The 14,446-nt window shown below is 39.6% G+C and overlaps 1 protein-coding gene across 1 annotated transcript in view; it reads right to left on the bottom strand.

Annotated features, from left to right (window-relative positions):
• Positions 1–3,217: 3,217 nt before the first annotated feature.
• Positions 3,218–14,446, bottom strand: part of LOC306820053 (uncharacterized protein) — a gene marked incomplete at its 3' end in the record, with an annotated part of 57,198 nt that continues 45,969 nt past the window's right edge. The window contains exon 2 of the mRNA XM_079337707.1: positions 3,218–3,660. Coding sequence (XP_079193833.1) covers positions 3,218–3,646 — 429 coding nt within the window. The 5' untranslated portion in view covers positions 3,647–3,660. The remainder of the gene's footprint in view (positions 3,661–14,446) is intronic.

The raw sequence follows: 14,446 nt of genomic DNA, 5'->3' as shown, positions 1-14,446 counted from the left end.
CTATCTATCTATCTATCTATCTATCTATCTATCTATCTATCTATCTATCTATCTATCTATCTATCTATCTATCTATCTATCTATCTATCTATCTATCTATCTATCTATCTATCTATCTATCTATCTATCTATCTATCTATCTATCTATCCTGGTCAAAGGTGCCCTCATCTTTGTCTGCGCTGTGAGATGACGACATAGAAGAGGATAGAGTGCCAGAGTGCCTGTGCATCTACGCCAGCACGGACTACACACTGCTCTACCAGGCAATCTTTCTCTCCAACATGTGCTCACGGTGCAACAAAGTGGACGAACTTCAGCTACTGATGGGGAGAAACAGACACTTTTATTCATCCCGTGTTTTTTTTTCACGGAGACGTGACTTTGTGGACTAATACCGGACTCTGCGCTGCAGCTGGCGGTGTTCCAACTCTTCAGAGTGGATCCAGACGAAACTTTCTGGTAAGAAAAAAGGGTGGAGGAATCTGTTTCTATGTCAATAGTGGCTGGTTTTCTGATGTTACAGTGATTCAAAGGTACTGTTCTCTTGAGCTGTAATCATTTTTCATTCATTGTAAACCTTTATAATCTACCCGCAAGTTTGCTGCATCCATTCTGATTGGTGTTTACATCCCACCGAAAGTCAACGTGCAGGAGGCAGTGCGCTCTCGCCGACAAACCTGGACTCCTTAGTTATTGTCCTCTGTGATTTCAATAAAGGTAATCTCAGTCATGAGCTTCCTAAGTATAGACGGTTGTGCAAAATGTTTTGGTTCACTGTTACACCACAGTCAGTAATGCTTATCACGCCGTCCCCCACGCTGCACTGGGTCACTCTGACCACACCATGGTCCATTTGATTCTTTCATACAAGCAGAAATTAAAGCTTTGTAAGCCTGTTGTAAGGACATCAAAGAAGTGGACCAGTGAAGCTGTGGAAGAATTAAAGGCGTGCTTAGACTGTACTGACTGGGATGTTTTCAGGTCTGCCACAAACAGTCTGATGAGTACACAGGCTGTGACATCATACACTGGCTTCTGTCAGGACTTATGTGTAACATCACGCATTACAGTGAGTTACAACAACGACAAGCCATTGTTCAAGCTAAACTCAGACAGCAGGAAAAGGAGGCTGCTTTCAGGAGTGGGGACAGTAAATATTTTTTAAAAGGTTGAATGCACCTTCAGCAGGGCGGTGGGAGAAGCCAAGCTGCTTTATTCTTGGAAACGACAACTGTTCTCAAACAGAGATGCTGGCTCAGTCTGGAAGGGTCTCAGAGAGCTCACCAGCTATAAGCCTAAAACCCACCCACTTTTAAGTGACCTGCGTCTGGCAAACAACCTGAACGAATTCTACTGTTGACAGTGGGACAGCCCACTCCCCAACCACAGCAGAGACACAGGTCTCTCAACGACTGTCTGCCTTAACAGCCTTCTCCCCCGACACCTCTTTCAGTCACTAAAAGAGAATAAATAAGATCTTTAAGAGAAAGAATCCCTGCAAAGCAACGGGACCAGATTCTGTCTCTCCCTCCACCTTGAAGCACTGTGCTGATCAACTGTCTCAAGTCTTTACAGAGATTATATACAGATAACACCTCATTGGAGACATGCCAGGTGCCAGTCTGCTTCAAGTCCTCCACCACCATCCCTGTCTCCAAAATAGCAAGGACCCATTGCTCTGACCTCTGTGGCATGAAGTCTTTTGAGCACCTTCTGCTTTCACACCTCCAAAGCCCTGTTTCCACACAGCGGTTCAGTGTTGGTCAGTACAGTTTGGTTCGGTAAAGCCTGATCCTGTTTTCGTTTCCACAGCCAACCGTGCCCTATTTGGTAGGCAGCGTGTAAGCCGGACGCCGATAGCCGCGTCAACTACGTAATAGCATCACATGACAGCGGCTAATCGCTAACTAATAAATTCCACAAAGGAGAAAAACATGACACAAACAAAACAACACTTGAAGACATCCAGCAAATTGTCTACTTCATCACTGATATGACACAAAACACAATCAAGCTTTGTTTCAGAGAAGGCTGTGTGCCACGAGGAGAAATATAGACATCAATAATCTACTGTGTGTTTAAACACAGGGTTGTGTGTGACAGTCAACAGACTGCACTGTTTAGCGCCACCTTTTAGGATCAGATCGATATTCTTGGCACCCTAACAGAAGGGTACCAAAAAGTAGGATGGTACGGATTGGTTATTTGGGGATCTTCCTGGCTTTAGTCTAAGGAAACAAAATGCGTGCCGAACCGCAACTGAACCAAGATGAGGAAACAGGGCTAAAGACATTACAGACCCCCTCCTGGATCCCCTACACAGCCAACAGGTCAGTTGACGACGCTGTAAACCTGGCCCTCCACTCCATCCTCAAGCATTATTTTAAAAATAACGGGAAAGTTTCATTGCCCCTATTCTTTGTTTGACATTAGTATCGCTAGCTTTTCAACTGATCGGCTGCTTGCATTGGCACGTAATGAATCAGGGGATATGTTGGGCCACAAAGGATCCACCACAATCATCCTTCATGGTTGGAGAAAAGTAGGCCACATTTGTCAGCTACAATTAGAGAAGCTTTCAAAAAGGCACTGTGGTCATATGTTTTGGTCTTGTTATGCTTTACAATCCAGCTGGGAGGAACTCTTTGAGCACATGTAAAGGTTACTGGTTAATTGATTGAAACAAATCATAGTGAAGCAAAAATGCTATGCGGATAAAGCTTGTTCCAAAACAAGGGTGAGCCTTCACCCACGGTTGCAGAGTTGGCCTGTTTTCTGTTGGACAGGCGATGCTAAACAGTGGCGGTTAGCTTGTGTTAGCGTGAGGTAGCTTGCAGTGTAGCACCAAGCAGTAAAGGTACACACTACACCCTGAAATGTGTATTAGGGGCAGTGAGCCAGGAGGAAAGGCCCGGTTGGAATCTTTTGTTTCAAAGCTGCAACCTTATTTTTACTGACTCTACCTTTAGATATGTTCCAGAACTGAACCTGAATTCCCGAGTAGTTGACCATACTATTGCGCACCGCACACAAACAAATATCAAACCAATGAACAGTGCTCCATCAGCATTGGAGACTGGATCAATGATATGAAGCCTGATATAAATTCAGCTTGGACCTTGAGCTGTTTTGAACTTCAAAAAGCAGAGTTTGTATTGTTTTGCGGCCAATCCAAAAAATAATTACAGAAGATATCACAGCAATCTGGCAGATTATCTAACAAACATTTTCAGTATTAAAAGGATATGGGCTGGAGACCATGCGGATGCATAAACTGCGAGGACAGGTCGTCTGCTTGAGGCAGAAGAAGACCACAGGAACAAGCTCAGGATAGGGCACAACCAACATGCTGGTGTCACTGCTGGCATCTTCATCTCCATCATACTCTACCACCTCCTCCTCCTCCTCCTCAATCCTCTGTCGTGGAATGATCTCCTCCTCTTCTATTATTTCCTCCTCTTTCTCCTCCTTTTCCTCTGGACATGTGAGGTGATATGGAAAGGGTCTGCAGGGGGAGGAGGAAGGGATGGCATCATTGCAGTCGCCCCTGGCTGTGGTTGCTGTTACTCTGGAGACTGTCGCTGCTGACGGTGAGGTTGCTGTTGATGTTGCAACGTTTGGACCCTCCTCCTCCTCGCTCGTCATGGCAAGACAACGGTCTGGGAAGAAAAAGAAAAGAGAGAAAGAAAGGGATAGAGAGAGATAAAATAGTTTAAATTTACAAACCCCCACAACAACAACAGATAAGAAAGCAGCTCATCCAGATAAACAACACTCTATTTAATCACACCAGAGAGAGAAAAAGACTCATCATTTACAACCAAAACCACCAAGTAAATGTTGGCTGAAGATCTTTGAATTTGGTAAAGTTACAGAGAGATGACTGATATGGTTTGGAGAAATTTTTCTTGAGTGTCGGTAGGCGTGAAGAGAAAACAACTTGGTTGTTAAAGTTGGTGTCTCAAACTTTTACAAATGCAATACTGAAATGGAAACAGGTCAGGTATAAAGGGATTTGAACACAACCCCCCCCCCAAAAAAAACAAAAAAACACAACCACATCTTAATGACAACAGACAATCACAATGGTTTTCAAAAATGGTTATGAACATCAAACTTTACGGCTAGGATCGGCAGTGATCAGTATAAATTTTCTCTATCATCTTGAAAATCAAACAATGACAATGGCAGAACCTCTCTTTGAACTACTTTATTAAATAATCTCCTTGTTTTAATTTCTTGGCCAATTCCATCCACTAAAGTAGATGTTGCATATTCAATTGATAGCTAGTGATTGGTGTCCAGCTTACGCTTAAAGATGAATTACCTGAAAATGAATTGGTGTTGAAATTGAGAAAAATAAAAGCTGTGTTTGTTCATACAACCGGCTAAATGTGGACATATGTTGGTGCGAGAATATGATAGAAAAAAGAGAGACTGTCTCCCATCACATAAATGATTAATACATCAAATTACGAAAAAACATCTAATCCTGGAAAATAAATGAAAGGACATGTTAGGAGGGAGAGTTCAGTGGCTTAGGCAGAGGCTTAGTGTTGAGTAGAATCAATAATGTGTAGCCAGAGAGAATAGAAGAAGCAGGAGTCCTGGTATGACTGAGTGGCACCTGACCATGGATTTCCAATGAGTGAGCAAGTAAACAATTCGCCACAGATGCTACTTCCACCTCAGTCATAAGTCAAAGCTTCTGGAGTTGCATGAAGAACACTTTGTCAGTCAGAGTTCCTGATTTCATTTTAGGTCATTTTCTATGACAACAAAAGCAACGCAAAATAACGTTCCTTTTCACTTAATCAATATGGAATACTGCTTTCTGAGCTGCAGCACTAACTCTGGTAAAAGCAGGCAGAAACATGTTCGACACAAAGAAAGGAAAGCCATGTAATTTCAGCAGATTTACGCGAGAACGATATTGTAAGGGAATACTTAATTCTAACAAAGCAGTTTATGTTGCTAAATCACAGCATGGGCCCAGAAAAGACTTTTCAGTGTAATATTTCTGAGCATCTGGCTGAGCGATCATTGAGTCATCGGTGAGATAACGTCAAACTTTACACAAGCCTGTGGGGAAATTAGCTGGTTGCTGCAGCAGAACAAAAAAAAGGTTCCTGACATGGAAGGGTAAAAAAAAAGACTTCAACCAAAACATTCAAATAAGCGATGTGTAGAGTGTAGATAAAAACAAACAGATACATCTAAAACATAATAGATGCATATTTACAAAGCTATATCTTGCTTTTTGCACGTTATGTTTTATTATAACGTACTCGCCATGCTTGTTGTTAGATAATAGATTTGTTACTTTATATGTATAAAATTCATTAAAAATCAGACAAAACATTCACTATGATTGTCAGCAAGAAATACTGAGGTGTGCTGTAAGGCTCCAGCTCAGATAGTGAAAATGTCGGCTTGATGTGAAACTTGTATGTCAAAAACAATCTCCTGGATGTGCAATGAAGTGTAAATTCAAAACACTTTTTTATGAAGATACCATAACATTTGAATAGATTCAGGCTGTGTCAGAAATCACTCACTAATTCCCTACTCCCTATAGCGAGTTTAATGTACTGGACTATCTCACTCAGAAAAATTAAAAAAACATTTTGGACACTACTTGCTCACTCACCGGCCACTAACATTGACGTCGGGACAAACTGCCGTTACTAACATTAACTATATTTACTCTTTATTTAAACTGATCAAAGATTTCTTTAAAATGCTTCAAAAAAGGAACTTTAGTGGGATTCTGTGTTCAAGCCGATCACTCGTCTTGTCTATCTCAGAGCAGCGGAGTCAAACACCACTCTCTGCTGCTCTCCTCTCGTAAAACTGCAATGCATGATGGCAGGGTGCGAAATATGGAGCATCCCTGGGGGTCTTGGACCCCCTAATTGACAGTTGAGCCCCCCCCGAAAACCTCAAAAGCAACATGTTGAGGGGTCTCTGGAAAAACAACAACAACAACAACAAAAAACACCGGCAATTTACTTTATTAAATATGTTTCATTAGCTGGGTGAAGTTGCTATGTAAAAACCCATTAGCTGCTGTTCTAACAAATGGTCAGAGGTCATCCTATTTTAGCCTAGGCCAGGGTACAAGACAGGGCTGTCCCTTTGTCCCCTTTATTGTTTGCAATTGCCATCGAATCTGGCGGAGGCCAGTTAGACACAGCACTACTATCACAGAGGATTCAGTTGGCGGTAAAACTTACAAGACTTCCGTTTATGCTAACAATGTGATTTTGTTTCTTACGAATTTGGATGTATCGATACTGGCAGCGTTGGATTTGATTAGTCGCTTTTGTTTTTTACTGGACAAACATAGCAGAGAGACTGAACCTAATTCTTAACATAATACTGAATAGAAGAAGATTTACTTTATTGATCCCTGAAAGGAAGTTAGGTGTTTAGTGAGGGAGCAGCCCCCAGCAGGTGCTCCTGAGCTGGTTGGAGGGTTAAGTGTCTTGCCCAAGGGCACGAGCCAAATTGCCAGAATGTTTCTGTTACTGGTCTGTGTATGGTCTGCTGGAGAAATTATCTCTTTATTTCTTCCACTTGTGAAACTGTTTTTCTTATACACTTTGTTTGTCAGAAAATCAATAAAAATATAAGGAAAAAATGCATTGTGGGATACATTGAATGGACTAATAGGAACTAAACTGGAACTAAACCATGCTCACTCATAATTCAGACAGCACTACAAAATGGCGTTTTCACTATGTAGTAAAAAGGGAGTGAGTTTGGACATAGTCTCACAGTTATAAAGCCACAGGTGGTGACGTGTGTGGCACTGGCAGACAAATAGCCTCTATTAAGAGCATACAAAGAGTAAAGCCTTATTATTATTGAGAATAAAAGCTAATCATACTTTAGCCTAGCAGTGAGAGAATTAGCTCTGTGGACAAGTGTTCAGTCATTGCATCTGGTCTATCCAATGTAATTTTCATGTCCACATGAAAATAAACTTTAAATTAAATTATGCTAGAGATTTAAACATGCATTATTAGATGTAGATGGTAAATGTAACTTGTTAAAAAACTAAATAAAATATCACTTGCTCAGCCCTGATTTTTCTGCTTCTCTCTCTCGCTCTCTCGCTGCCTTGATGAATGGTATCCGAGGATTCTTATCTTGTTTTGTGTACCTTAATTGTCAAAATCCACTCAACTTTATTTTTTTTCTGCAAAAACCTGTCTCACAGCATGTCTGACCTTTCGTTTTAATATTTAAGTATACCAATGTGACCAAAAAATATGATTGAAAAATGAAAATATCTCTAAATAATAATCCTTTAACGCACCACATGCCATGAACATGTGAGTGCTGTTGCAAACCTCAAGTCAATGCTGCTAACTTGTTACAATATGCCTGTGGCTGTTGCATTTGTGTTGCTGTAGACATGGCATGAATTGTGCAGCTCGTGTGTAAGTCAGAGATAGGCGCGTAATCACAAGACCTGCAGGTGATCAGTGACTGAGGTCACCAACCATCAATTAACCTACAGAATGAACTTTGGTATTGGGTTCTGATTTGATTTGATGAATTAAAGAAATAGAAGATTTCACAGATCTTTTACCTCGTCTTATAAATATATTTATGGGGTGCTAATAGCCTAGTGGTGAGGTTGTGTCCAACTTATGTTCTTCTCAATTTTCTTCTCTATCCACTGTCCTTTCACTGACACGTATATTTGAAGAATTGACTTTCGAATTGTGATGTTGTTTGAAATGTACATCCATAAATACCCGAATATTAAAAGTCATTTTAGGCACCCTTGGTTCCAATGACTACTGAAGAAACTGGGGAAATTAGGAATCTACCATTTTATTAATGTCTTGCTGTATGAGGTCCATTTCTTTCCACATACAAAGAAATGTAATCAAAAAGAATTAGTGTTTCCTTTGTGTTCATAATGGCTCCTTGGTCACATCGTCCTCTTCCCATTGTCCGAAAATGGAACATGGACTGTTTGAGACTCTCCATCTGGACCAAAACCTCTCGCCACAAGAACAGATTCTTCCCCTCAGCTGTCAGCCTCATGAACAATGGCCCTGCCCTCCCCCCACATATAACACAGATTCTCATTAGCCCCGCAGTCAGAAAAAAACACACTGATGTAAAGACTCAAACTGTGTGTTACATTAACGCTCACTGGACTTTACATTTATTTTCTTGCATGCACTCCATTGCACCATTTGCACATTTTGTGTTTTTTTTTTTACTATTCTTATATTTGACATCTTTTAAATTCTATTTTATATATTGGTAATGGCTTCTTACATTCTATTTTATTTAAGTTCTTGCTATGTTGCCCTAATTTCCCTCATCAATTGTTTTTGCACCAATACACCAAGACAAATTCCTTGTATGTGTACATGTACTTCTGAAGAAAAAGGTCTGTACGATGGAAGAGAGGGCAAACATAAACCTTCAGTTGACTTCAAGCACATCTGCGCAGCCTTTTCCTTAAAGAAGCCTTTCTCATATCAAACTGCAAAGTGCAGGAGGACACATTACCACACCCAAGCTCGCTGCTCTTTATTTATTTATTTTTTTTTTGGCTTCACTGCTGTGTTTGCAGCTGGTTTGAATACAAGTGATAAATAATTCTTTGTTGGAGTGACCAAAACTTAAACGTGTGCGCTTTCGTTTGCGAGTTTGAAATGTAGCAGAAATTTGAACAACCACAATTCTCCCTTTGTTCTACTTTATAAATCTTTCTTTAGTCGGTCTGCACATTTCTGCCAATTCCTTCCACACTGACTGGGGCAACTAAGTGACTAATGTGCCTGAAGTGATCCTTGACATATCATCTTGTATGTAGCTGAATTTCATCTCAGTGACACTACAGAGAGATCATGGAATCATGATGGAAATTTCAGGTTGCAACTGTGCAAGGCTGTTTAAAGGTTCAGCAAGATAACTATTCCCGTCAACAGTGAGATACAATGGGTGTCTCCCCGTATTAATGGGTGTAAAATGAAGTACAAAAGAGAGAGCAGAAAGTTAAACAAAGGGAGCAAGTGAGAACTTTAAGTGGGTGCCTCATTCAGGTGAAGATCCAGAGAAAATGAAATCAAAACGATAAAGTTCAAAGACTCAACATTCATCCAATATTCTCACACATCAATGTGCTGTATTATAAGAGGTGCTTGGATTTACTAAATGTCTTCCTCTTGGTGTGAAAGTGAAGAATTTTAAAAGTGCTGTGAAATCTAACGCTCATTCAAACGTTAATGATCAAATAACCCAAATCATTAACCTTGAGGTGAGGTTCACTGAAGACATCAAATATAAAAGGGGCATAGCTCCTATTAAGCTGTCACAGACACGATCTACACACATCGTCTATTAGAATGATAATGGAGGCTAACGAAGATTAAAGGAGGTTAAATGCTACTTCAGGAGAACAGGTTTTTTTAATGTCACACAAGTTCTATCAATAAGTAACAAAAAAGGAAAATACAACATACATAAACATTAACACCAGTTACCCACCCAGTACATCCAAAGTAATGATCCAATCCAGATCCATGTTTTCCTCTTTTTTTAATTATTTTTCCAACTGCCAGCAAAGGAAATTACACCCTATTGTAAAAGCACATCTTGTTATTACCGTTATATTTACTATTTATTGATCTTGGTTTTTTTCATTCCTGACAAAGTCTTTTTGTCGGCGCTGCCAACAATCTAAATCCAGCATGGTACTTGTGATCGCAGATGGCAATGACACATGGACTTGAGTATCCCGTTTTTTTATAGGGGTTTTAAGGCAAGGCAAGGCAAGTTTATTTGTATAGCACATTTCAACAACAAGGCAATTCAGAGTGCTTTACACAGTACATCAAAAGCATCATGACAGAGGAAAGAAAAGATACATACGCATAAAAGTTAAAAATCACTGAAATGATTAAAACTTAAAATTTGTTCAAGTAAAAACAATTCAAATAAAATTGATTTAAGGAAGAATATAAAAAAGGATTTAAAAGTTACAGTGCAGAGTAAAAGATTAAAACCTTTATTAAAATATTTTAGTTAAAGGCAGCAGTAAACAGGTGAGTCTTTAACATTGATTTAAAAGAGCTGAGAGATTCACCTGACCTGCAGTTTTCTGGGAGTTTATTCCAGATATACGGAGCATAAAAGCTGAAGGCTGCTTCTCCATGTTTGGTTCTGACTCTGGGGACAGAGAGCAGACCTGTACCAGACGACCTGAGTGGTCTGAGCGGTTCGTAATTAATCAGGAGGTCACTCATGTATTTTGGCCCTGAACCATTAAGCGCTTTATAAACCATCAGCAGGATTTTAAAATCTATCCTCTGACAGACTGGCAGCCAGTGTAAGGACCTCAGAACTGGACTGATGTGATCCATGTTCTTGGTTTTGGTGAGGACTCTAGCAGCAGTGTTTTGGATCAGCTGCAGTTGTCTGACTGATGTTTTAGGCAGACCTGTGAAGACACTGTTACAGTAATCAAGACGACTGAAGATAAAAGCATGGACAAGTTTTTCCAGGTCCTGCTGGGACATAAGTCCTCTAATTCTTGATATGTTCTTCAGGTGATAGTAGGCTGATTTTGTAATTGTCCTGATGTGGCTTTTAAAAGTGAGGTCTGAGTCCATCACTACGTCCAGATTTCTTGCCTGGTCTGGTCTTGCATCGTCTTGTACCTTTGCCTTTTATTCCGTTTTTTAATGCCGTTTAGATGGCAAATTAATTGTAGTATAGTTGTCATATAGCTCAAAGACCCACAAAAATGCGAAAACTGTACAAACTCTCAAACCATTTTGTGTGACGTCACTGGCAGGTGCAGGACGCCGAGTCGATCTGAACACCCGAGCACATCTGGTGCTTTCAACGGTACAGTATTGATGATCAAAACTGTTCAACAGGTGAACTTGAAAGGACGTGGTCTATATTTGGTAAGTGTTATAAAATGGTTTAAAGGGGATTACAAATGGAGGGGCTGGTTTGTTTGTAGGTAAATGGTCACGACAATTTTTATAGTTTGTGTTGTCATTTGTGTGTATATGAATGGAAACAATCTCTCGTTACAGAAGTCCTGATTTATGTTGTGTTTTAAAGGCTGCACAAGTAATTAAGGAAACTTTCTCACACTGTTATTGAGCAATAAATAAATCACACATTTAATTTTGTTCTCTTTCTGAAGCATGATGCTTTATGAGAACAGTTTGGTTGGATTTACCAGCCTACAGTGTCTGCTCTGTTGATGCAAAAGCTAATTTTCTACCTCCAATGTGTTGGGCTGGTACTCCGCTAAAAGGCAATAAAACAACACAGCCATATCCTCGATGGCGTTGTAAGTTGTGAGTGGCGTGTGTGATTAACGGCACATGTCAGCCACAGATTGACCTTTACTGATCACATGCCAGCGGCCAGCTCGTATATCACAGACCTGTGCAGAGCCAGGGGTCACAATGGGCTCCACAACTCGTGAACTGCCATAATAGAGCGACAGGGCTGGGAAAAGTCCAAAGTAAACACACACACACACACACACACACACACACATACACACACACACCAAGAAATCTCTGCAGTCAGTTTTTCATTAAAAAAATAAATAAAAAGAGTTATAAGTTTTCCTTTGCATAAATTTGATTCATTGTATTTTTGGCACCAATCAGCCTAATGTACAAGAAGTTCAGTATGTGCTGGAAACTTCACGCACACAAGCACACACACACACACAGCTTAATGAAAATGCTCTGAAGAATTCAGTTAATTTGCTTAGTGGGTTTATATTTCATATACATATGCCATATAATCAGAGCAATAAATACAAGGGCTGGCAAACATACAGAATTCCCATTTATGGATGTGTTAGTGTGTCTTTGTGTGTCGGGTTCTGGCTTCTAGGCAAAGCATCTGTAATAAGATTAACATATTTGCATTTCTTTTTGCATGTACATGGGAGTATCTGTCAGCCTGTAGAACATGGTGGTGTTGATGGTTTCTTTAGAATCAGGCTACATTTTTATTTCTCAAGTTTTAATTGAAGAAATAACATTTTACACTATTGCACTAAATTGTAGAGGAGACATTAGAACATCAGCATTATGAGCCATTAGAATATGTGTTACAAAACGTTTATTTTTCTTTAAAACTACAATCTGTGGAAATGAAGACTAATTGGAAAAAGACAAAAAGCATTTGGTGGCCAATTTGTTTTCACAACTTCATGCTGTGATATCAAGCTTTAAAGCTGACGCAACATTTAATCGTTTCCTTCAAACCCCAGCAGTTATCATGAACCTGAACCCAAACTGATGTTGACAAATGTCATATAAAATCACAGTTACTCCAGCCGTAATTGTAGTGAAACGTTGTCCTCAGCAAACTCTCCAGTAATGGTGATGAGCTGTGAAATGTACTGTAAGTGTTCAGTTAAGAATATTCTACTACTTTACATGCTACACATTAATGGTGGACGAGACATCTTTTTCACATAATCAGTGGAACACAGAGACATAAAAAAAAATTGTAAAAAATGTGCCAAAAATGAGTTTGACTGGTTGAAGAGTATTCCCAATTTGGGTCACAATTTTTTACGAGGGAATTGATAGTGGATCCTGAGGCTAAACCAGTTGAGAACAATTGATCTAGTCCACTAACATTTGGAACTGTTTATCATGTGCATTAATATACTAGAAATATTTAAGAAAAAAAAAAAATAGTTAAAAAGTAAAAATGTTATTTATTTGGAAAATAACAAACTGAAACAGATGGCCTCCTTTGGCCTTGATAACAGCCTGCAGTCTTGCTGGCATTGTTTTTATGAACTTTTCAACGGTCTCTCTTGTTATTGAGTTCCAATAGTTTCTAGCTGTTCCCACAGATTGCTTCAGATGAAACTTTTGTGTGATCAATCTTTGAAACTACCCAATCCCAAATGTGTTCAATAGGATTCAAATCTGGACTTTGACATGGCCAGTCCATCAGTTCCAGTACTCCAGATTCCTTTACTTGGTTAAATTGTCTTCTTGGAGCTTGGACTCATTGTCTTCTTGGTACAGGTATATGAACTCAATTTCAAACTGAATTCTGTTTTTTATACCCAAATGTTGGCCAAAATGTGGGTATAAATGTCAGAAAGGAATCAATCTTAACATTCCACCACTAAAACACATTTTTTCTGTTCAGGAATGCAAGTAAATAACAATAATTTCAAATCTTAATCAAGAAATGATAAAATGCTCTACTATTTTATTTTTTTTGTAAAACAGTAAATTTGGAAAAATCACAGATAATAATAATGATATTTCAGCATTAAAAATATAATTTTGGTTAAAGAGCTTCTACATACCGTACACACAAGTGGATACCTTAAACATATTTCATGCCTCAATTTCAAACTTCAGTCTTATTTAAAGAACATTTGTTCTTACATTTGCCACTGAATCAGTGGGATTGTGGAATGTATACGTGGATGTGTAAGGACATATTATGAAATTGAGGGCTATAGGCACAAACACATAATGTACATTTTTATACAGTTAGTTTGAAGCATATAGTCTAACAAGATGGCTGACTAGGCTGGCTATGATGTGATGCCCTATAAGAGGAAATGTAAATGAACCCCCATAGATACACCTTTGAACACCAGTTACAGGGCTGGACTCTAACTGTTCGCTAACTATGTCTGGGGTTGATGTGTTTTGATGTGACACAGGCTCTCATTAGTGAGCTAGAGACCGCACTGAAGGCTTAATGGACTGTAGGCTTAATTAGACACAGTCATTTATTCACACGCGCGCACACACACATACACACACACACATACACACACACATAAAGATAAATATTGCAATACACGAAATCATTGAAAACAAAATGAGGAGACCCTCTCAAACAAGTCTGTACCTCGTCCATGAATCAACACAGGCGCTAAAAAGCAAGCGTGGCAGGAACTTAATGATGTTAGCTTACTCAGATGAAAGAGTTCAGCAGGCCCGGTGGAACTCAGTGCGGCTCCCGCTATCCCCCATTGACATTTCCCTCAACTAACAACACAAATCCGTTTGCTCGTTGACTTTCCCATAGAGAAACCAACACTGACCAACAAGCGGTTAGCCGCGTTCACGTCAAACCAGCACATTCGCTCGGTTCAGAAATTGATTTCCAAGCTACTGAAGATGGAGAAGAGCAATGTAACACATGCAGTTAGGGGTTCAATTCCCTGTGGAGGACATTCCCTGAAGCAAAACATCGAACAGAATAAATACACATTGCCTGTTGATTTCCTTGCAGCATTTCCATCCCTTGAATTTAACAGCGATGCAAAATTGCAAAAGTGCCTTCGAAAACCACATATTTAAGGTTATTTGAACTTGATTTGTTATTTGTCTTTCTTGGTTTTCTCCCCCAGCTGAGTGAAAGCGCACTGGTTTCCTCTCTGAC

The sequence above is a fragment of the Symphodus melops genome (assembly GCF_947650265.1).
Source record: "Symphodus melops genome assembly, chromosome: 2".
NCBI lineage: Eukaryota > Metazoa > Chordata > Actinopteri > Labriformes > Labridae > Symphodus > Symphodus melops.
Note: the sequence above shows the minus strand (reverse complement) of the source record. Positions and strands in the feature narration are given on the sequence as shown.